The 24659-nt window shown below is 44.2% G+C and overlaps 1 protein-coding gene across 1 annotated transcript in view; it reads left to right on the forward strand.

The window, feature by feature from the left end:
* SETDB1 (SET domain bifurcated histone lysine methyltransferase 1) overlaps positions 1-24659 on the forward strand; it is a 52373-nt gene that overhangs the window by 6306 nt on the left and 21408 nt on the right. The window contains exons 4-9 of the mRNA XM_089678972.1: positions 3974-4014; positions 4285-4363; positions 5023-5208; positions 6939-7140; positions 14391-14464; positions 23518-23708. Of these exons, the coding sequence (XP_089535098.1) occupies positions 3974-4014; positions 4285-4363; positions 5023-5208; positions 6939-7140; positions 14391-14464; positions 23518-23708 (773 nt within the window). The remainder of the gene's footprint in view (positions 1-3973; positions 4015-4284; positions 4364-5022; positions 5209-6938; positions 7141-14390; positions 14465-23517; positions 23709-24659) is intronic.

The following is a 24659-nucleotide window of genomic DNA, read 5'->3' on the forward strand; positions in this document are numbered from 1 at the left end:
AAAGAAGTAGCGGCACTCCAATATACAAACTAGGGATGCGCCGGAATTTCAGTGACTGAACCGTTTTGGCCGAAAACACCCCTTTTGGCCATTGGCCAAAATGAAAATAGCACTGATACAGGTGCTGAAAAACCCCGCCCCATGCCGCCGCCCAGTAGTTCTCAGCCTTACCTGAGAAACCATCGATCTCGGCGCTGGGTATAGAGATGAGTGAAGAAAAGATGGCCTCCACTCATCTCTATGCCCTTGGAGGACCGGAGCAATGTCACTTCCCGTTCCGGCCATTTTTTTTTTTTTTTTTTTTTTTTTTTTTTAAAGCACTAGATCAGTGCTTTTTTTTTTCTTTTTTTTTAATCTAATGCTTTACATTGTAGAGGAGAGATGGGGGGTCTTATTGACCCCATATCTCTCCATAAAGAGGACCTGTCACTAATTATTTCTATCACAAGGGTTGCATGCATTCCTTCTGATAGGAATAAAAGTGATTAAAAAGATGTTTTTAAAGGGACAGTGCAAAAAAACAAAACAAAAAAAAACCAAATAGATTAAAGAAGAAAGTTTAAAGTGCCCCCGTGCTCGCACGTAGTGGTAAACACATACGTAGGCCATGCCCACCTATGTAAACGGTGTTCAAACCACACACGTAAGGTATTGCCACGAACGTCGGAGCAAGAGCAATAACTCTCACACTAGACCTCCTCTTTTACTTTACACTGCTACCCTTTAGACATTTTTAAAGCATCACCCATGGAGATTTTTAAGTGCTGCAGTTTCGCGCCATTCCACGAGCATGCGCAATTTTAAAGTGTGACATGTTGGGTATCTATTTACTCGCCGTAACATCCTCTTTCATATTTTACAAAAAAATTGGGATATATATATATATATATTTTTTTTAATCAGTTTATTTTTTTCCAAAAAATATATATTAATTTTTAAAAACTGCGCATTTTTGTTTTCGGCCAAGTGCGTTTTGAATTTTCGGTTTCTGCACCAGCATTTTTATTTTGGTGCACCACTAATACAAACAGCAGACTTTTTTATTATTCAATCCATGAAGATAAAAAGACAGCAATACATGGCTGTGGGAACATCAGTAGATGCATGTCACCCTCCTTCAGTGCGTATTCATCACTTATTCATTGCTCGGTAATGAGTAAGAACTGAAGGAGTGTGACATGCATCTACTGATGTTCCCACAGCCGTGTATTGCTGTCTTTTTATCTTCATGGATTGAATTATAGAGAAGTCTGCTGTTTGTATATTGGAGTGCGGCTACTTCTTTTCCTCATATTCACTGATCGTGGTTGCAGACCAAGCAGGCACATAGACACATCCATCAGCATGTGATCTCTAGCAGGTCAGCCTTGAATGGTGTGTACCCTGTATGCAGTTTCAAGAGGATCGAGGCAAAATCACTGCACAGAGCAGCGGTCCGGCCACCGAGAATTGGCTGGCCGAAGCGGTCCGGCCACAGAAAATTTGGTGGCCGTAACATTCCAGCCGAAAACACCCCTTTTGGCCTTTGGCCAAAATGAAAAAATGCACTGATACAGGTGCCAAAAAAACCTCGCCGCTGAGAAACCATCGAACGATCCAGGCACTGGGCATAGAGATGAGTGAAGGAAAGATGGCCTCCACTCATCTCTATGCCCTCTGAGGACCGAAGTGATATCCCTTCTGGTTCCAGCCATTTTTTTTTTAAAGCACTACTAGATCAATGATTTTTTTTTTTTTTTTTGATCCAATGCTTTACATTGTAGAGGAGAGATGTGGGGTCTTATTGACCTCATATCTCTGCATAAAGAGGACCTGTCACTAATTATTTCTATCACAAGGGATGGAAGCGTTTCTTGTGATAAGAATAAAAGTGAATATTCACTGATCGTGGTTGAAGACCAAGCAGGCACATAGACACATCCATCAGCATGTGATCTCTAGCAGGTCAGCCTTGAATGGTGAGTACCCTGTATGCAGTTTCAAGAGGATCGAGGCTGCTCTGTGCAAAATCACTGCACAGAGCATGTAATTATACCATGATTGTTATTTTAATTTCAAAGAAAAAGAAGCTTTAGTGTCGCGTTAAATGTTCTTTGGAAATCACCTTATTTATGATAAGGAGATAAAAGTCTTCAGCTGAAGCAGTGGGAAAAATTCAGGACTGGCCTGCTTGTAATTGGCTTAATAAACTATTAAATAGCATGAAAGATGAATGGGATCTTCTAATGGCAGCATCTGTTCATACTTCCTGAAATACACGGCTCAAAAAAATGAAAGGAACACTCTGAAAACCCATTAGATCTCAATGAGGAAAAATATCATCCTGGATCTCTGTACTGACATGGACGGGGTAATGTGTTAGGAATGTAAGGATGCCCCATCGTTTGATGAAAATGATCGACCTACAGAGGACTGAATTCAAAGACACCCCGAAAATCAAAGTGAAAAAATGATGCAGCAGGCGAGTCCATTTTGCAGAAATTTTATTTCAGCAACTCAGAATGGTCCTCAGTAGCTTGTATGGCCCCCACGTACTTGTATGCGTGCCTGACAATGTCGGGGGAGGCTCCTAATGAGACCATGGATGGTGTCCTGGGGGATCTCCTCCCAGATCTGGACCAGGGCATCACTGAGCTCCTGGACAGTCTGAGGTGCAACCTGGTGGCTTCGGATGGACTGAAACATGATATCCCAGAGGTGTTCTATTGGATTTAGGTCAGGCGTGCGTGGGGGCCATTCAGTGGTATCAATTCCTTCATCCTTCAGGAACTGCCTGCATACTTTCGCCACATGAGGCCAGGCATTGTCGTGCACCAGGAGGAACCCAGGACCAACTGCACCAGTGTAGGGTCTGACAATGGGTCCAAGGATTTTATCCCGATTTCTAATGGCAGTCAGGGTGCCATTGTCTAGCCTATAGAGGTCTGTGCGTCCCTCCATGGATATGCCTCCCCAGACCATCACTGACCCACCACCAAAACGGTCATGCTGAACCATGTTACAGGCAGCAGCACATTCTCCACGGATTCTCCAGACCCTTTCACGTCTGTCACATGTGCTCAGGGTGAACCTGCTCTCATCTGTGAAAAGCACAGGATGCCAGTGGTGGACCTGCCAATTCTGGTGTTCAATGGCAAATGCCAATCGAGCTCTATGGTGTCGGGCAGTGAGCACAGAGCCCACTAGAGGACATCGGTCCCTCAAGCCACCCTCATGAAGTCTGTTTCTGATTGTTTGATCAGAGACATTCACACCAGTGGCCTGCTGGAGATCATTTTGTAGGGCTCTGGCAGTGCTCATCCTGTTCCTCCTTGCACAAACGAGCAGAAACCGGTCCTGCTGATGGGTTAAGGATCTTCTACAGCCCTGTCCAGCTCTCCTAGAGTAACTGCCTGTCTCTGGAATCTCCTCCATGCTCTTGTCTCCTGGAATCTCCTCCATGCTCTTGTCTCCTGGAATCTCCTCCATGCTCTTGTCTCCTGGAATCTCCTCCATGCTCTTGTCTCCTGGAATCTCCTCCATGCTCTTGTCTCCTGGAATCTCCTCCATGCTCTTGTCTCCTGGAATCTCCTCCATGCTCTTGTCTCCTGGAATCTCCTCCATGCTTTTGTCTCCTGGAATCTCCTCCATGCTCTTGTCTCCTGGAATCTCCTCCATACTCTTGAGACTGTGCTGGGAGACACAGCAAACCTTCTGGCAATGGCAGGTATTGATGTGCCATCCTGGAGGAGTTGGACTACCTGTGCAACCTCTGTAGGGTCCAGGTTTGGCCTCATGCTACCAGTAGTGACACTGACCCTAGCCAGATGCAAAACTAGTGAAAAACAGTCAGAAAAGATGAGTAGGGAAATAAATGTCAGTGGCTTCCACCTGTGAAACCATTCTTGCTTTAGGGGTTGTCTCATTGTTGCCCATCTAGTGCACCTGTTAATTTCATATATATTATTATTATATATATTTTTTTTTTTAACAGGAGATGCAGTTGTTAGTAAAACTCCCAAAGAGAAACGACTGGTGAGTAACATGTTATTTTGTTTGATGAATTGTTTGTTGTTATTATAATTGGGGTGTATATAATGTGGGGGGGGGGGGGGTTCATTAAAGTTTGAAAAATATACACACTTTTAAAAAAAATTATTTTCGTCCAAGTGAATCCTCCTGAATTTTTGCTTTCGGCACCAGAAATTTAAATTTGGTGCACCACTAGAAATAAAAAAAAAATTTAATTTTCACATTTCGATAAAGTATAATGTACATCCCTCTGGCTTTAATGATTTGTTTTAGTTGAAAGATGCTATGGCTGCCATGAAGAAATGCCAAAAAGATGTACAGAATTTGGTGGAAGCCATCCACAAGAAGTCTGGTAGGCTACACAGCTTGTTTCCCTCTTCTGCATTGATTCCTGTTATGTGCTGCTGTCTTAACCCCTTCCATACCGGGCACTTTCACCCCTTTCCTGCCCATGCTAATTTTCAGGTTTCAGCGCTTTCACACTTTGACAATTGCGCGGTCATGCAACACCATACCCAAGCTAAATCTTTAACATTTTGTTCTCACAACTAGCTTTCTTTTGGTATTAAATCACCGCTGGGGATTTTATTTTTTTCTAAATTAACAAAAAAGGACCAAAATTAAAAAAAAAAAAACCCACATTTTTCTTTGTTTCTGTTATAAAAGTTTACAAATAAATCTTCTTCATAAATTTAGGCCAAAATGTATTCTGCTACATTTTTTTGGTGAAAGTAATTCAAATCAGTATTTTTTATTTCATCTGTAGTAAAGTTAGAGTTCACAAACGATGAAATATATATGAAAATTGATCAATCCGGTACTGACGGCCAAACTAATTTCTTGGAGCCCAAAACTGTCAGAACAGTACAGATATCCCCCAATTGACCCTCTTTTGCAAAGTAGACAGTCCGACATATTTCATAACAGGCATGGCGAGTTTTTTGTAGCTGTCATTTTTTTGTCGTCATTTTGGAAAATGAAAACAAAACTATTAAGTAACTTTTTTTTTAGATGGACCCCAAACTCGATTGTCTTCTCATCCTTCTTCACCTTCAAGTTCTGTGGGTGGTCCCAACCAGGCCAATGCAGCCAATGACATGAAAAAGGATGGGGACCTTGTTGTGGGTATGAGAATTCTTGGTAAGAAGAGGACCAAAACATGGCACAAAGGGACCTTGATTTCCATTCAGATGGTCGGTAAGTGCTCAGGTTTTCGATTGGTTTATGAAGGGCAGTAAAAAGCAGTTGATGTTACAGCAGTCAATGAAAACGAATTGTATTTCTCCACTTGTGACATTTCTGGTATTCACCTTGTTGTACTTGGCAGGGAGTGATATATTATGTCTCATGGTATAGACAGGCCTGTTTTGCAGGATTTGGTGTCACCTTGCTATAGATCTAGGCCTAGCTTTTAATCTCCCCCCCCCAAAAAAAAAGGTTCTGCACCAAAGCTCTGGAAAAGTTAAAACAAGGTAGCTTTGTTTTACTAAATCGCAATGCAGCTAGATTAAAGTGGAGCTCCACCTGAGAGAAAAAAAAAAATCAGCAGCTAAAAAAAACTGTATCTGCTGACTTTTAAAATACAGCCACTTACCTGTCCCTTGGTCCAGTGGTGTCCTCACCACCGCTGGTTTCACCGGCCGTCTTCTCTCCCTGGTGCTGGCATCTTCAGTGTGGGCACCCGGCTGTGACAACTTGCGGCTCACAGCTGAATGCCCACTGTGCATGCGTGAAAAGCGCTGCACTTTGTGAATGGCCCCGTAGTCTTCTGGGATCTGTCACATGTCCCTGAAGACTACGGGAAGGGAGGGGAGGAGGAAAACTGCCACTTCTGATCACCTAGGCAGTGGGAATGGGTACCTGTCAAATTCGGGTACCCCCCCCGCCCCCAAAAGGTGCCAGTCCTTAATGGGGAGCGGGGGACAAAGGCTTAAAGCGGAACTTCCCCTTTTGGGTGGAGCTCCGCTTTAAGTGAGATCTCTGTGGCAAACTTGGTATCCCTCCCACTAGGGGCGGACTGACCATTTGGAAACTCGGGCACTGCCCGAGGGCCTGGGGTCAGTAAGAGGCCCCATGAGATGCCCCTGGTACCTTTTTCATAGGCTTTTTTGAGTTTGGGCAAGGACACAGGGGCCCCACGATCCCCTATTGCCCGAGGGCCCCATGAGTGGTCAGTCCATCCCTGCCTTCCACCAACTTTTTTTTTTTTTTTAATGCCTTCCAAAGCATTTGGAATACTGAGTCAGCTGTCTGTGTCCCTTGCTGGTGCCTCTTCTGGAAGTGGTGACCAGAGGTCCAGATTTTTGGTTCAAGGCCTCTGCCAGTTGGTCTTGTTGCCTCCCCCTCATGACATCATCACACTACTGTAGCCTGCAAGGACCTCTCGCTGCTGGATAGTCAATAGGAAAGGTCACCCACATAGATACTAGGGAACTCAAAGAGGGGACCCACCCACTCTGCACTCCAGATTATGGAAGACTATGGATCCAGAGCATCACACAAGCATGGATTAAGGTAAGTATTTGGGGCTTTCATTTTAGTTTTTTTATTTTTAATTGGGTGAAAGGTGGGAAAGGGCCCAACCAGGGGCAGACTGACCATTTGGAAACTCGGGCACTGCCCGAGGGCCCAGGGTCAGTATAGGGCCCCATGAAATGCCCCTGGTACCTTTTTTCATAGGCTATTTTGAGTTTGGGTAAGGACACGGGCCCCATGATCCCCTATTGCCCGGGGGCCCCATGAGTTGTCAGTCCGCCCCTGGGCCCAACATAAACTTTAACATGGCAGTCAGCTGACAGAGCCCCAATAGTTATTAAGCCACATACATAGCTCTATGGTTGATGAATGGGAGGGGTAATGTTTAGTAAATGATTACAAGTACTTGAATGCTTTTTATTTTTTAAACTTTTTTTTTCCTGTTTTTGTAGGACCGGGTAAAAAATACAAAGTGAAATTTGACAACAAAGGGAAGAGTCTGCTATCTGGCAACCATATAGCATATGACTACCATCCACCACTAGATAAACTGTTTGTTGGGAGCAGAGTAGTGGCCAGGTACAAAGATGGCAACCAGGTGTGGCTGTATGCTGGTATCATAGCGGAACCTCCCAGCAACAAGAACAAGATGAGGTACTGTTCATTTCAGGTTTAATAAGATTCTTGTCTTTTTTTGTGCATCACTCTGATCATACTGAATATATTCTCTCTTGAGAAGAGGAGATTAAGGGGGGGATATGATCTCCATGTATAATACATAAAGGGGGGGGATATGATCTCCATGTATAATACATAAAGGGGGGGGATATGATCTCCATGTATAATACATAAGGGGGATATGATCTCCATGTATAATACATAAGGGGGGATATGATCTCCATGTATAATGCATAAGGGGGGATATGATCTCCATGTATAATACATAAGGGGGGATATGATCTTCGTGTATAATACATAAGGGGGGATATGATCTTCGTGTATAATACATAAGGGGGATATAATCTCCGTGTATAGTACATAAGGGGGGATATGATCACCGTGTATAGTACATAAGGGGGGATATGATCACCGTGTATAGTACATAAGGGGGGATATGATCTCCATGTATAATACATAAGGGGGGATATGATCTCCATGTATAATACATAAGGGTGGATATGATCTCCATGTATAATACATAAGGGGGGATATGATCTCCATGTATAATACATAAGGGGGGATATGATCACCATGTATAATACATAAGGGGGGATATGATCTCCATGTATAATAAGGGGGGATATGATCTCCATGTATAATACATAAGGGGGGATATGATCTCCATGTATAATACATAAGGGGGGATATGATCACCGTGTATAATACATAAGGGGGGATATGATCACCATGTATAATACATAAGGGGGGATATGATCACCATGTATAATACATAAGGGGGGATATGATCACCATGTATAATACATAAGGGGGGATATGATCTCCATGTATAATACATAAGGGAGATATGATCTCCATGTATAATACATAAGGGGGGGGATATGATCTCCATGTATAATACATAAGGGGGGGGATATGATCTCCATGTATAATACATAAGGGGGGATATGATCTCCATGTATAATACATAAGGGGGGATATGATCTCCATGTATAATACATAAGGGGGGGGATATGATCTCCATGTATAATACATAAGGGGGGGGATATGATCACCATGTATAATACATAAGGGGGATATGATCTCCATGTATAATACATAAGGGGGATATGATCTCCATGTATAATACATAAGGGGGGATATGATCTCCATGTATAATACATAAGGGGGGGGATATGATCTCCATGTATAATACATAAGGGGGGGGATATGATCTCCATGTATAATACATAAGGGGGGGGGATATGATCTCCATGTATAATACATAAGGGGGATATGATCTCCATGTATAATACATAAGGGGGGATATGATCTCCATGTATAATACATAAGGGGGGGGGATATGATCTCCATGTATAATACATAAGGGGGGGGGATATGATCTCCATGTATAATACATAAGGGGGGGGGATATGATCTCCATGTATAATACATAAGGGGGGGGGATATGATCTCCATGTATAATACATAAGGGGGGATATGATCTCCATGTATAATACATAAGGGGGGATATGATCTCCATGTATAATACATAAGGGGGGATATGATCTCCATGTATAATACATAAGGGGGGGGGGATATGATCTCCATGTATAATACATAAGGGGGGGGGATATGATCTCCATGTATAATACATAAGGGGGGGGATATGATCTCCATGTATAATACATAAGGGGGGGGGATATGATCTCCATGTATAATACATAAGGGGGATATGATCTCCATGTATAATACATAAGGGGGATATGATCTCCATGTATAATACATAAGGGGGATATGATCTCCATGTATAATACATAAGGGGGGATATGATCTCCATGTATAATACATAAGGGGGGATATGATCTCCATGTATAAATACATCAGTGGTTCATATAGTGAACTCGGTGTAGAACTATTCCCCCTGAGGTCATCACAGAGGACAAGGGGGCACTCTTTATGTCTGGAGGGAAAGAAATGTAATCTCCAAACACGGAAAGGTTTCTTCACAGTGAGAGCTGTGAGAATGTGGAATAGACTCCCTGAAGAGTTGGTTCTGGCCAGCTCAGTGGATTGCTTCAAAAAAGTCCTGGATTGTTTCTTGGATATACAGAATATAACTGGATACTAACATTTATAGGTAAAGTTGATCCAGGGAATATCCGATTGCCTCTCGGGGTATCAGGAAGGAATTTTTGTTTTTTCCCAGCAGGAGCAAATTGGATCATGCTTTGCTGGGTTTCTTTGCCTTCCTCTGGATCAACTGTGGGTATAGGATACTTTTTTTTTATGGTTGAACTGGATAGACTTTTGTCTTTTTTCAACCAGACTAACTATGTAACTCTGAGACGCCTGGTTTATGAAGTAGTGTCTGCTTGTTGTGACATTTTTAGGACCTTATCAAGAAGGCAAAACTAAATATGACAAAAGAAAAAACATTTTCAGAAACCTAAAAAAGCTCAGGACAATCTCTTATTCCCATTATTCAGCAATTTTTTTTCTAGCATTTGTCATTACAATGGTGATCCCTGTGAGGCTAATCCCTCATTCACTTGGGAAGCATTCATTTGTACCCCATTCAAAGGCTTTGTTTACCTGCACAGGTGTGCATTGTCTGCGTTCGAGATTGTGCACCCACATGAATGTCATATTAGGAGCAGCAACCATGTCCATGCAGCCACTGCGTCCCAGTTGGCATCAGTGGAATGGCCTGCATGGGATTGCACGGAACACCTCTGTTCCATGTGCAGGTAGATACGGCCCTCACACAGGGTACTGTTTGATATGCCCTATGTGACTGTGGCCTAAGACTGGTCTGGGGTACATTTACAGTTTTCAGGGTGAGCTGAGAGCACAGCGCCAAGATATTCACCGGTGTGGAACGCACGGACCCGAAGTGACGTCAGGAGGGGGCAGTGGTGTATTTTGGAGCATGCGCAGTTCGCTCCTTCAGCAAGAGCTGCCCCCAGGGACACAGCCATATTATATAGCAGGAGAGGGTGGGCAGTAACAAGGATACAGATCAGCCCAAACTTTGACAGGACCGATAAGGGGATTAAAAAGATAACAATATGGGCTGATAACTACAATAGTGCCAAGTGGAATGCACGGACCCGAAGTGACGTCAGGAGGGGGCGGGGATGCATTTTTGAGCATGCGCAGTTCGCTTTTTCATCAAGACCTGCCCACGGGGGACACAGCCATATTATATAGCAGGAGAGGGCGGGCAGTAACAAGGATACAGATCAGCCCAAACTTTGACAGGACCGATAAGGGGATTAAAAAGATAACAATATGGGCTTATAACTACAATAGTGCCAAGTGGCGCATGTGATAACTAGGGAAATGTTGCCAACACAACAACGATACCGAGAATAAAGAAGGCACGGTGACCATCCTAAATAGTGGCACGGTAGTGCGATGCGCAGGGGCGGACTGACAGCTCATGGGGCCCCCGGGCAATAGGGGATCATGGGGCCCCTGTGTCCTTGACCACACCCAAAAAAGCCTATAAAAGGTACCAGGGGCATTTCATGGGGCCCCCTACTGACCCCAGGCCCTCGGGCAGTGCCAGAGTGCTCGAATGGTCAGTCCGCCCCTGGCAATGCGTCAGTATATAATACATGGATTCATAGCAGCAAGAAGGATTATTGAACATTTAACATATAATAAAATGCTAGGTAGTGGCATGGTAGTGCGATGCAACAGTATATAATACATGGGTTAATAGCAGCAAGAAGAAGGATTATTGAACATTTAACATAAAATAAAAAATATACTAATAATGGGAACAATAATGTTATGTACTAATAAAAACCATAAGTACAAGTAATAAAACATTGGTCTAGAGCAGGGGTGGGCAAACTTTTTGACTTGAGGGCCGCAATGGGTTCATATATTGGACCCGGGGGCCCGACCAAGAGTAGATGAATGATGTGTATGTGTCATCCATAGTAAGTATAGTAATATTCCCCCATATAGTAATTCATCCCCCATATAGTAATTCATCCCCCATATAGTAATTCGTCCCCCCTATAGTAATTCGTCCCCCCTATAGTAATTCGTCCCCCCTATAGTAATTCGTCCCCCCCTATAGTAATTCATCCCCTTACCTTTGCTCCGCGCGTTCCTCTCGCCGTTTTCCCGTGCCGTTACGGTCTTCAGGGCGGACTGTGAGAGGAGCCTAGCTCCCCTCACGTTCGTCACGCTGCCCCGCCTACACACATCCTGACAGCATCATGGGCCGGATTAAAAGGTCCGCCGGGCCGTAGTTTGCTCATTGCTGGTCTAGAGCCAACAATGAAAGAGGATCAACTGCAATATATAAAAAAGGAAAAGGCAGCCTGTAATTCTGTGATTGTAATGTGACAACTTGAAGTTATATAATACTACTTCAATGCCAATTCCAATTATGACGTACTGGTTTGTTAGGGCAGAAATCATAGTAGGCTCAGACTGTATAAAGGGGACTTCCCCCTACTGTGCGGATTATGGCTTGAAACCTATTATAAATCAAGGGATTATATGTAATCTAATAATAGTAGGAGTCATAAGTAGACATTCTAATGTGTAGAAAAAGAGACCGCAGTTATTGGGGATCAAAAACATAGCACAGTGATATATACGCATACTTACTGTTTGTTGTTTATAAGGAAGTGAACCAACCACCCATTTATATTGTATACAGATCAATAAATTAGATGTAGAGCCTGAGAAAAAAAAAAGGGGGGGGGGGGAACAGATTAATAGATTATATACCGCAACAATACAGCCATATTGACCTCTATATTATGGTGCTGAGTTCAAGTTCTTCATTGAGTTTATGGCGTAAGCCCCTATAAGTCATGGCTTACACCAGGGGTCTTTAAGCTACTGCTTCATTGAAAGCCATACAGGAGATAGTTGCTTGTCACCGCCCCTCCTACACGCCCCGAGTCCTGGCGCTGCTCGCCCCCACCTTATTTCCACTTGCCCAATGCCGTGTCCAGTAATTTAGTTAAGCAGCTGCTCCTCCTCTCCCTCCCGCGGTTTTCAGCTGCTTCATTGAAAGGCATACAGGAGATCGTTGCTTGTCACCGCCCCTCCTACACACACCGAGTCCTGGCGCTGCTCACCCCTGCCTTATTTCCACTCGCCCAATACCGTGTCCAGTGCGTTAGTTAAGCAGCTTCTCCTCCTCTCTCTCCCGCGGCTTTCAGCTGCTTCATTGAAAGCCATACAGGAGATCATTGCTTGTCACCGCCCCTCCTACACACCCCGAGTCCTGGCGCTGCTCACCCCTGCCTTATTTCCACTCGCTCAATGCGGTGTCCATTGATTTTGTTAAGCAGCTGCTCCTCCTCTCCCTCCTGCGGTTTTCAGCTGCTTCATTGAAAGCCATACAGGAGATCGCTGATTGTCACCTCTCCTTCCACACACCGAGTCCTGGCGCTGCTCGCCCCCACCTTATTTCCACTCGCCCAATGCGGTGTCCATTGATTTAGTTAAGCAGCTGCTCCTCCTCTCCCTCCTGCGGCTTTCAGCTGCTTCATTGAAAGCCATACAGGAGATAGTTGCTTGTCACCGCCCCTCCTACACGCCCCGAGTCCTGGCGCTGCTCGCCCCCACCTTATTTCCACTTGCCCAATGCCGTGTCCAGTGATTTAGTTAAGCAGCTGCTCCTCCTCTCCCTCCCGCGGTTTTCAGCTGCTTCATTGAAAGGCATACAGGAGATCGTTGCTTGTCACCGCCCCTCCTACACACACCGAGTCCTGGCGCTGCTCACCCCTGCCTTATTTCCACTCGCCCAATGCCGTGTCCAGTGCGTTAGTTAAGCAGCTTCTCCTCCTCTCCCGCGGCTTTCAGCTGCTTCATTGAAAGCCATACAGGAGATCATTGCTTGTCACCGCCCCTCCTACACACCCCGAGTCCTGGCGCTGCTCACCCCCGCCTTATTTCCACTCGCCCAATGCAGTGTCCAGTGATTTAGTTAAGCAGCTGCTCCTCCTCTCCCTCACGCGGTTTCAGCTGCTTCATTGAAAGCCATACAGGAGATCGCTGCTTGTTACCGCCCCTCCTACACGCCCCGAGTCCTGGCGCTGCTTGCCCCCACCTTATTTCCACTCGCCCAATGCCGTGTCCAGTGCAGTGATTTAGTTAAGCAGCTGCTCCTCCTCTCCCTCCCACAGTTTTCAGCTGCTTCATTGAAAACCATACAGGAGATCGTTGCTTGTCACCGCCCCTCCTACATATCCCGAGTCCTGGCGCTGCTCCTCCCCCACCTTACTTCCACTCGCCCAGTGAGGTGTCCAGTGATTTAGTTAAGCAGCTGCTCCTCCCCTCCCTCCCGCGGTTTTCAGCTGCTTCATTGAAAACCATACAGGAGATCGCTGCTTGTCGCCGCCCCTCCTACACACCCAGAGTCCTGGCGCTGCTCGCCCCCACCTTATTTCCACTCGCCCAATGCGAGTGGGCGAGTAGAAATTTTGAGTGCTGTATATATGTATAAAGTTGTGTTACAGTGCTTCCAAGGTTAAAGTGGTTGTAAACCCTTATATATACCATGTGCATGTATGAATGTGAGTTAGGGACCTTAGATTGTACGCCCCTTGAGGGTTAGGGACTGATGTGAATGTACATTATATATGTAAAGCGCTGTGTAAATTGACAGTGCTATATAAGTACCTGAAATAAATAAATAAATATACCCAGTGAAGTGACTGGCCTCAGGTGAAATTACACGCACTAATTGAAAGAGAGGGACACCCCCCTTCTTTCACACCACACAGAGGAAAAGAGGCCGTCAATCACAGGCTGTGTGCTGAAGTTTCCTCCCCTGTCACCATTTTTCTCTTGGTGTCAGGAAAGCTTTTTAGAAGTGACTCATGCTGCTGATAGAAGAGAAATGACAGAAATGACACTTGGTGCTCTTGTTTGAAACAAGTACATACTATAGAGGGATATGTTTGGTTCATTTTTAATGTCTGAGGTTTGCAGCCACTTTAATCATGGGGATGATTTATTGCTTGACGTGTGTCACATATGGATTCATCAGGATCTCAGAGGTACTAAACAAAATAATGGTATGAATCCAAATGAGTCAATTTATATGTGTCATTTTACAAATTTGCATAATTATTAAAATATATAGAATTGTCTGACTTTTTTTTTTTTTTTCAGCTACTAGTATTTTCCAGAAGAGTTGAATTTCCAGCTTTGCATGTGCTGTGCTGTGAGCCCTGTTAATATTTTGACTTCTGTTTTTATAGATTTCTGATCTTCTTCGATGACGGCTATGCTTCCTATGTTACACACTCAGAACTGTACCCCATATGCAGGCCATGTAAGTGTTAAATCATCTTTTGGTTTTGGGGGGCTCAATTGTGTACAATGACCAGGGAAGATTATTGAAATGATTAAGATTTTACTAACTTCCATTGAAGTATTCTGTTAACCCCCCTGGCGGTATTCCCGAGTGTAGCTCGGGGTAAAGTTTCAGCACCACAAGCGGTAACCCCGAGCTACACTCGGGAATACACTGCAGCGTTGCTCCGGGATCTCTTCTGCACTTACCTTGTCCTGCGCTCCCGCGATGTCCCCCCTGCAGTGTCCCCTGTAATGTCCTCCGGCCAATGCCAGCATCTGTCTTCCGGGTTCCGTTCCCTGCGACGTCATCATGTATGGGGGACGGAGCGGCGGGAAATTTAAAAATGTCAAAAAGTGACATTCACTAAATACACTAAAATCACATAGTATAACATTCCTGTATCAAACCATTTCACATACATTTTGTCCCTACTGCTTTGTCCTGCGCCCTGCCTGCATTTTTACTGTTCTTTCTGCCTGGAAACTGAGAAACGTCCATGGCGTCCAAAAAGCGTCCCTTTAGGTCAAAATCGGTTTTAGACCGGCTAGAGAACAGCGATCGTAAATTAGAATCACTTGCAGAATTGAGTGATAATGATTCGTGGGGGGAAATTCCTCATCAGACACTGAAAACGATTTTGCGACTGAACTCAGTGATGTGCGAACTTGGCGCTATATTTCAAATTTCAGTGTTTTTGGTTTGATTATATTATTGAATTTTATTATTATTATTTTTTATGATTATTTATTAAATTATAATTTATGATTTCGTGTTTCAAATTTTATCATACCCGGGATGTTTACTAGACTCTTGTTCAGACAGATTTCAGTGAGTTATTCCTAAGAATTACAGGCCTACAATAAAAAATACAACATATTTCCATGCAAAAAAAGTACCGCTTTGAGCACAGAAATATGGACATAATCAGACCGCTGGGGAGGTTAATAGCACAGGTCCTTTTCTCTTTACGCCTTTTAGTAGTTTGTTGCTGTGGCACAGTGTAGATCAGTTGTGCTGCAGACATAGGTTGCAGGACAGAAAGATTGTGCAAAGGAAACGACGCAAAAAGGGGATTTCTTAACCCCCTGATGCCGATGTAACACAAATTTCCTAGATTGTAAGCGCAAAAGAGCAGGGCTCTCGAATCCCTCGTGTAGTGTATTGTTACTGTCTTGTCTCATGTTCTGTCCCCCTTGCTACTGTACAGCGCTGAGCATACCCTTTGGCGCTATATAAATACTGTATAATAATATGCGGCCTCACAGAACTGGGCTTTTTTCCCACGGGGCCGCATATTTGCATTACCTGTCTTTCTGCTGGGAGCGCGCCGCACTGCGCACTCCCAGCACAAAGACCGCGGTGTCACTGAGAGCACCGGGTCCTCTTCTAACAATCGCGACCCAGGACTCCTGATTCCGGGTCTCATGATCACTGTGATAGCCTCTGATTGGCTATCACAGTGATCAGTCACTGTACAGCCCGGCCCCCTTGTTTTTTTTTTTTCTTTCTCTATGAATGGAGGAGAGAAATATGTTGCATCTCTCTAACTCCTGGCATAGAGGGGGAAAAATGTTTGTAAAAAAAAAAGATAGATAAATATTGAAAAAATAAAGAAAAAATACCTAGATCAAGGTTTTATCTAGTTCATTGCCAGGGTTAGTGTTGGGGTCAAGGTCAGGGTTTTAAAAAAAAAAAAATTGGTATCAGTGTCAATTTCAGTGTGTTTTAGGTAAAAAAAAAAAAAAGATAAATATTAAAAAATAAAAGAAAAAAATACCTAGATCAATGTTTTATCTAGTTCAGTGCCAGGGTTAGTGTTGGGGTCAAGGTCAGGGTTTTAAAAAAAAAAATTTGGTATCAGTGTCAATGTCAGTGTGTTTTAGGTAAAAAAAAAAAGAAAGATAAATATTAAAAAATAAAAGAACAAATAAAGAAAAAATACCTAGATCAGTGTTTTATCTAGTTCAGTGCCAGGGTTAGTGTTTGGGTCAAGGTCAGGGTTTAAAAAAAAAATAATTTGGTATCAGTGTCAATTTCAGTGTGTTTTAGGTAAAAAAAAAAAAAGATAAATATTAAAAAATAAAAGAAAATAATAAAGAAAAAATACCTAGATCAATGTTTTATCTAGTTCAGTGCCAGGGTTAGTGTTGGGGTCAAGGTCAGGGTTTTAAAAAAAAAAGAATTTGGTATCAGTGTCAATGTCAGTGTGTTTTAGGTAAAAAAAAAAAGAAAGATAAATATTAAAAAATAAAAGAAAAAAATAAAGAAAAAATACCTAGATCAATGTTTTATCTAGTTCAGTGCCAGGGTTAGTGTTGGGGTCAAGTGGTCAGGTTTTAAAAAAAAAGAATTTGGTATCAGTGTCAATGTCAGTGTGTTTTAGGTAAAAAAAAAAAGAAAGATAAATATTAAAAAATAAAAGAAAAAAATAAAGAAAAAATACCTAGATCAATGTTTTATCTAGTTCAGTGCCAGGGTTAGTGTTGGGGTCAAGGTCAGGGTTTTAACAAAAAAAAAAATTTGGTATCAGTGTCAATGTCAGTGTGTTTAGGTAAAAAAAAAAAAAAAAAGAAAAAGCAAATGCGCACTATTTTTTCTGGGCTGTACTACGGGTTCAAACAACAACTAACATACACATATATGGTATCGCTGCGATTGTCAAAAGCACGAGAATTAATTTGGGGTTCTTTGGTGGTAGGTTATGGTAGTAACAAGAAGCACAGCTAAATAAAAAAATGATTTTTTTTTTTTTTTTACTATTTTGGGGCCAGTTTTCCTTTGATAAAAAAAAAATCAGGAGATATCCATTACCATTTACCACCAAATGAAAGTCCAATTTGTCCTGAAAAAACAAGGTATGATTCAAATAAATGTAATAGGAGGATGCAGAACCCCTGGCCCCTGCCTGGACAGTGCTGATTGGCCCTGTGCTGATCACATGTACTCTCCCAAGGAAAAAAAAAACCCCTCTAGCAACACACACCACACTGAGCATGTGCAGAATGTCTCCACACGATATGTCTTATCAGGAGATAAGAGAGCTAAAGATTAAGCTTATAGGAGGAGTTTTCTTTCTGCTCTAGGAGGATGCCGAACCCCTGACCTCCATTTGCATGCGATCAGCACAGGGCCGTTCAGCACTGTCCACTCTCACAAAGAAAGGAAAAACATCTCTAGCAATAAACTCCAAACTGAGCATGTGCATGAGTGAGAGTATGGCTTGTCAGGAGATAAGAGGGGAACACTGGAAGAGGGGTAGGATCAGAGAAGAGAGGATCAAACAGACTTTTTTCTACAATGCAGAGGATTAACCCCTTAGGTTCCACAGTGAGTATAACAAGCATGCTTTGCTGCATCTACAGACTGATTGTACTGTTGGGGGTTTAGTAACACTGAGACAAGTACTCAGTATAGAGGGATATATTTTGTTCCCATTTCATTTCAGCAGTTTGAAACCACTTTCAGGTCAGCTTCAAGCAGAACCATTTGTCTGTGAACAGTTCAGCTTCAAGCAGAACCATTTGTCTGTGAATTCACCCCCCCCCCCCAAAAAAAAAACAGCTCAGCTTCAGGCAGAACCATTTGTCTGTGAATGCATCCCCCCAAAAAAAGAACAGTTCAGCTTCAAGCAGAACCATTTGTCTGTGAATTCACCCCCCCCCCCCCCAAAAAAAAAAACAGTTCAGCTTCAAGCAGAACCATTTGTCTGTGAATGCACCCCCCCCCAAAAAAAAATAGTTCAGCTTCAAGCAGAACCATTTGTCAGTGAATGCATCCCCCCCCCCCCACAAAAAAAAAAACGTTCAACTTCAAGCAGAACCATTTTTCTGTGAATGCATCCCCCCAAAAAAACAGTTCAGCTTCAAGCAGAGCCATTTGTGAATGCATCCTCCCCCAAAAAAAACCAGTTCAGCTTCAGGCAGAACCATTTGTGAATGCACCCCCCCCCCCAAAAAAAACCAGTTCAGCTTTAGGCAGAACCATTTGTCTGTGAATGCATCCCCCCAAAAAAAACAGTTCAGCTGCAAGCAGAACCATTTGTCTGTGAATGCATCCCCCCCCCAGAAAAAAACAGTTCAGCTTCAGGCAGAACCATTTGTGAATGCATCCCCCCCAAAAAAAAAAAAAACAGCTCATCTTCAAGCAGAACCATTTGTCTGTGAACGCACCCCCCCCCCAAAAAAAACAGTTCAGATTCAAGCAGAACCATTTGTCTGTGAATGCATCCCCCCCCCCAAAAAAAGCATTCTCATTGGTGGGTTTTGCTTCTGAGAGATATGTATGGAGGTCAGATCTCAGCTTCAAGCAGAACCATTTGTAAATGCATCCCCCCCCCCAAAAAAAAGTTCATCTTCAAGCAGAACCATTTTCCTGTGAATGCACCCCCCCCCCCCAAAGAAAACAGTTCAGCTTCAGACAGACCCATTTGTCTGTGAATGCATCCCCCCCAAAAAAACAGTTCCGCTTCAAGCAGAACCATTTGCCTGTGAATGCACCCCCCCCCCCCAAAAAAAACATTCTCATGGGTGGGTTTTGCGTCTGAGAGATATGTATGGAAGTCAGATCTCAGCACTACTCTGTAGACATGCTGCGTTGGGGAAATGTTCAATCGTGTTTTTCAGCCCAGTGATTCCTGTAAGTGGGACATTAATGCTTCTTCTTGTAGTCACCAGTGCAGTAGGAAGATGTTCTCTGGGGTTTCCTTGATAAATGGCACTGACAGTGCGGTCCATACACTGACTGACTGTGACAGGTAACGGGTCAGGTTTCTTAAAGTGGTAGTAAACCGCAAAAAAAAAATCTCCCTGCAAGTTAGGTGCGTAATGTACTAGTATGCACATATTGAAAGACTTGCCTGAAAATGAAGACCCTCCAGCGGGGCGCTGTCGTGGCTCCCAGCTTCTTCAGCTCTTCTTACTGGGTTCACAATCTGCAGCCATCTGATTGGCCAAGCCATGATGTCGTCACTCCTATGGCTGCGCACATGTCACCGCCACATGTGCACTGCACTCTCCATGGACGGCGTGCCATCTATTGAGTGCAGTGTGCGTGCTCTGTGATATCACTGGTGCTGCTACAGTAAATATCTCCTAAACCAGGGTTCTCCAAAGTGTGGCCCTTTGCTTGCCTTTATCTGGCCCATGGGGCACTATTCCTTCCACTGATGCCAACAAAGGGCTACTGTGCATCCCACTGATATCAGAGAAGGGAAACTAATTCAACCACTCACACGCAATGATGGGGCACTATTTCTCCCACTGACACCAATGATGGGGCACTATTCCTCCCACTGACACCAATGATGGGGCACTATTCCTCCAACTGACACCAATAATAGGACACTATTCCTCCCACTGACACCAATGATGGGGCACTATTCCTCCCACTGACACCAATGATGGGGCACTATTCCTCCCACTGACACCAATGATGGGGCACTATTCCTCCCACTGACACCAATGATGGGGCACTATTCCTCCCACTGACACCAATGATGGGGCACTATTCCTCCCACTGACACCAATAATAGGACACTATTCCTCCCACTGACACCAATGATGGGGCACTATTCCTCCAACTGACACCAATAATAGGACACTATTCCTCCCACTGACACCAATGATGGGGCACTATTCCTCCAAATGACACCAATGATGGGGCACTATTCCTCCCACTGATACCAATGATGGGGCACTATTCCTCCAACTGACACCAATGATGGGGCACTATTCCTCCAACTGACACCAATGATGGGGCACTATTCCTCCAACTGACACCAATAATAGGACACTATTCCTCCCACTGACACCAATGATGGGGCACTATTCCTCCAAATGACACCAATGATGGGGCACTATTCCTCCCACTGATACCAACGATGGGGCACTATTCCTCCCACTGATACCAATGATGGGGCACTATTCCTCCCACTGATACCAATGATGGGGCACTATTCCTCCCACTAATACCAACGATGGGGCACTATTCCTCCCACTGATACCAATGATGGGGCACTATTCCTTCCATTGATACCAATGATGGGGCACTATTCCTCCCACTGATACCAACGATGGGGCACTATTCCCCCCACTGATACCAACGATGGGGCACTATTCCTCCCACTGACACCAATGATGGGGCACTATTCCTTCACCTGATACCAATGATGGGGCACTATTCCTTCACCTGATACCAATGATGGGGCACTATTCCTTCACCTGATACCAATGATGGGGCACTATTCCTCCCACTGATACCAATGATGGGGCATCATTCCTCTCACTGACACCAATCATGGGGCACTATTCCTCTCACTGATACCAATGATGGGCACTATTCCTCCCACTGACACCAATGATGGGGCACTATTCCTCCCACTGATACCAATGATGGGCACTATTCCTCCCACTGATACCAATGATGGGGCACTATTCCTCCCACTGATACCAATGATGGGGCACTATTCCTCCCACTGATACCAATGATGGGGCACTATTCCTCCCACTGATACCAATGATGGGGCACTATTCCTCCCACTGACACCAATGATGGGGCACTATTCCTCCCACTGACACCAATGATGGGGCACTATTCCTCCCACTGACACCAATGATGGGGCACTATTCCTCCCACTGACACCAATGATGGGGCACTATTCCTCCCACTGATACCAATGATGGGGCACTATTCCTCCCACTGATACCAATGATGGGACACTATTCCTCCCACTGACACCAATGATGGGGCACTATTCCTTTCATTGATACCAATGATGGGGCACTATTCCTTTCATTGATACCAATGATGGGGCACTATTCCTTTCATTGATACCAATGATGGGGCACTATTCCTTTCATTGATACCAATGATGGGGCACTATTCCTTCCACTGACACCAATGATGGGGCACTATTCCTCCCACTGACACCAATGATGGGGCTCTATTCCTCCCACTGATACCAATGATGGGGCACTATTCCTCCTACTAATACCAATGATGGGGCACTATTCCTCCCACTGACACCAATGATGGGGCACTATTCCTGCCACTGATACCAATGATGGGGCACTATTCCTCCCACTGACACCAATGATGGGGCACTATTCCTGCCATTGATACCAATGATGGGGCACTATTCCTCCCACTAATACCAATGATGGGGCACTATTCCTCCCACTGACACCAATGATGGGGCACTATTCCTGCCACTGATACCAATGATGGGGCACTATTCCTCCAGCTGATACCAATGATGGGGCACTATTCCTCCAGCTGACACCAATGATGGGGCACTATTCCTCCAGCTGACACCAATGATGGGGCACTATTCCTCCCGCTGACACCAATGATGGGACACTATTCCTCCCGCTGACACCAATGATGGGGCACTATTCCTCCCGCTGACACCAATGATGGGGCACTATTCCTCCCACTGACACCAATGATGGGGCACTATTCCTCCCACTGATACCAATGATGGGGCACTATTCCTCCCACTGACACCAATGATGGGGCACTATTCCTTCCACTGATACCAATGATGGGGCACTATTCCTCCCACTGACACCAATGATGGGGCAATATTCCTCCCACTGATACCAATGATGGAACACTATTCCTCCCACTGACACCAATGATGGGGCACTATTCCTCCCACTGATACCAATGATGGGGCACTATTCCTCCCACTGACACCAATGATGGGACACTATTCCTCCCACTGATACCAATGATGGGGCACTATTCCTCCCACTGATACCAATGATGGGGCACTATTCCCCCCACTGACACCAATGATGGGGCAATATTCCTCCCACTGACACCAATGATGGGGCAATATTCCTCCCACTGACACCAATGATGGGGCAATATTCCTCCCACTGACACCAATGATGGGGCACTATTCCTCCCACTGACACCAATGATGGGGCAATATTCCTCCCACTGATACCAATGATGGGGCACTATTCCTCCCACTGACACCAATGATGGGGCACTATTTCCCACCCCTAAACCTTGAAGGGCAATAAACTGGCCCTTTTTTTTTGAGATTTTGAAGACCCGTGTCCTAAACGGAGATATTTACAGTACCTATAGGCAAGCCTTATTAGGATACAAAAGTGGGTTTGCCTCCTCTTTAACCTCCCTGGCGGTATTCCCGAGTGTAGCTCGGGGTAAAGTTTCAGTACCAAAAGCGGTAACCCCGAGCTACACTCGGCTTACCATGCGGCGTTGCTCAGGGAGTCCCTGCAGAGCTTACATTGTCCTTCGCTCCCACGATGTGTCCCCTGCAGCGTCCCCGACCATCTCCTCCGGCCGATGCCGGCATCTGGCTTCCGTGTTCCGGTCCCTGTGACGTCGGGACGTACGGGCGCCGGAACCGGCGGCAAATTTGAAATGTTTCTAAAAATGTCATTTTTTTAAAAATGATTATTACATAGTAAAACATTCCTGTATCAAACCATTTCACATACATTTTGTCCCGAGTGCTTTGTCCGGCGCCCTGCCTGCATTTTTACTGTACTTTCTGCCTGGAAACTGAGAAACGTCCATGGCGTCCAAAAAGCATCCCTTTACGTCAAAAGCGGTTTTAGACCGGCTAGAGAACAGCGATAGTAAATCAGAACCACTTGCAGAATTGAGTGATAATGATTCGTGGGGGAAATTCGTCATCAGACACTGAAAACGATTCTGCGACTTTGCTCAGCGATGTGCGAACTTGGCGCTATATTTCACATTTCAGTGTTTTTGGTTTGATTACATTATTGAATTAAATTTATTATTATATTATTTTTTATTATTTATTAAATTATAATTTATGATTTTGTGTTTCAAGTTTTATCATATCCGGGATGTTTACTAGACTCTTGTTCGGACAGATTTCAGGGAGTTATTCCTAAAAATTACAGGCCTACAATAAACAAAAATACATATTTCCATGCAAAAAAATGTACTGCTTTCAGCACCAAAAATCTGAAATAATCAGACCGCCAGGGAGGTTAATAGTTCCTTTCTTTTTTTCTTTCCAGTAACCAAAACCTGGGAAGATATTGAAGATGTTTCATGCCGGGACTTCATTGAAGAATATGTCACTGCGTACCCCAACCGCCCAATGGTTCTGCTTAAGAGCGGTCAGCTGATAAAAACAGAGTGGGAGGGCACCTGGTGGAAGTCCAAAGTAGAAGAGGTTGATGGGAGCCTGGTGAAGATTTTGTTCTTGGTAAGAGATTCCTTTTTATATTTTTACTGAAGGTTCTCCTGGAATTCTAGTACATGGTAGGCTGCGTGTATTGAAGTGTCAGTACATCTTTATGGTGTAGAGTGGGGGTAAAACCGATACAGGCGAAGTTCGGTTAATGTAATTTTCAGTTTACGAATGAAAATCCATTGTAAATAATGGCTCGGTTTACAAATTTTTTACGATTTTTTTTTTTTCGCAATACGAAGTGTATGTCGATGCCAATTTTTTGATGCTATTTCCGGCTTTTTTTTCTTCAATATAGCTAACAGAATTAGCTGTCACTTTCCCCGGAGCTAAAGGAAACTTTGCTTCTTTTAACCACTTCCTGGACTGTCCATGTATATAAATGGCCGGATGGAAGGAGTGCAGGGGCAGGTGGCTGTTTTTATAAAAGGAGCAATTGCCGGCTTTTTTTTCTTTTCTTCACTATAGCTAACAGAATTAGCTGTCGCTTTCCCTGAGCTAAAGGAAACTTTGTTTCTTTTAACCACTTCCCGTCCGGCCCATGTATATAAATGGCCAGACAGGAGGAGTGCAGGGGCAGGTGGCTGTTTTTATAAAGGGAGCGCGCAGCACCGCGATCCGGTTCCCCTCTGGGTCCTCTGGACACAGTGAAACACCGATCGTTGTACGGGACCTCCTGTGTGAGGTCCTGATCATGTGATCACTGTATGGCCAATCAGTGATCACATGAAGAGTAGAAAGATGTCACTTCTGACATCATTGCTTACTACGTGTGAAATTTGTGAGTGATCACAGAGGTCACATGGTACAGAGCTATTCACAAGAGCCTTGTACCATGTGACAAGCTGTGACCAATCACAGCTCTCACAGTATTTCTCAATGGCTGCAGGAATGCAGCCAGAGAAGAGGGGAAATGATTGCTTTTACAGCCTTTTTGGGTGTAAAAGCAATCAGTGTAAAAAGAAA

Source organism: Staurois parvus, unplaced genomic scaffold (genome assembly GCF_062004578.1).
Source record: "Staurois parvus isolate SC_StPar_1 unplaced genomic scaffold, SC_StPar_1.0 ptg000213l, whole genome shotgun sequence".
Taxonomy (NCBI): Eukaryota; Metazoa; Chordata; class Amphibia; order Anura; family Ranidae; genus Staurois; species Staurois parvus.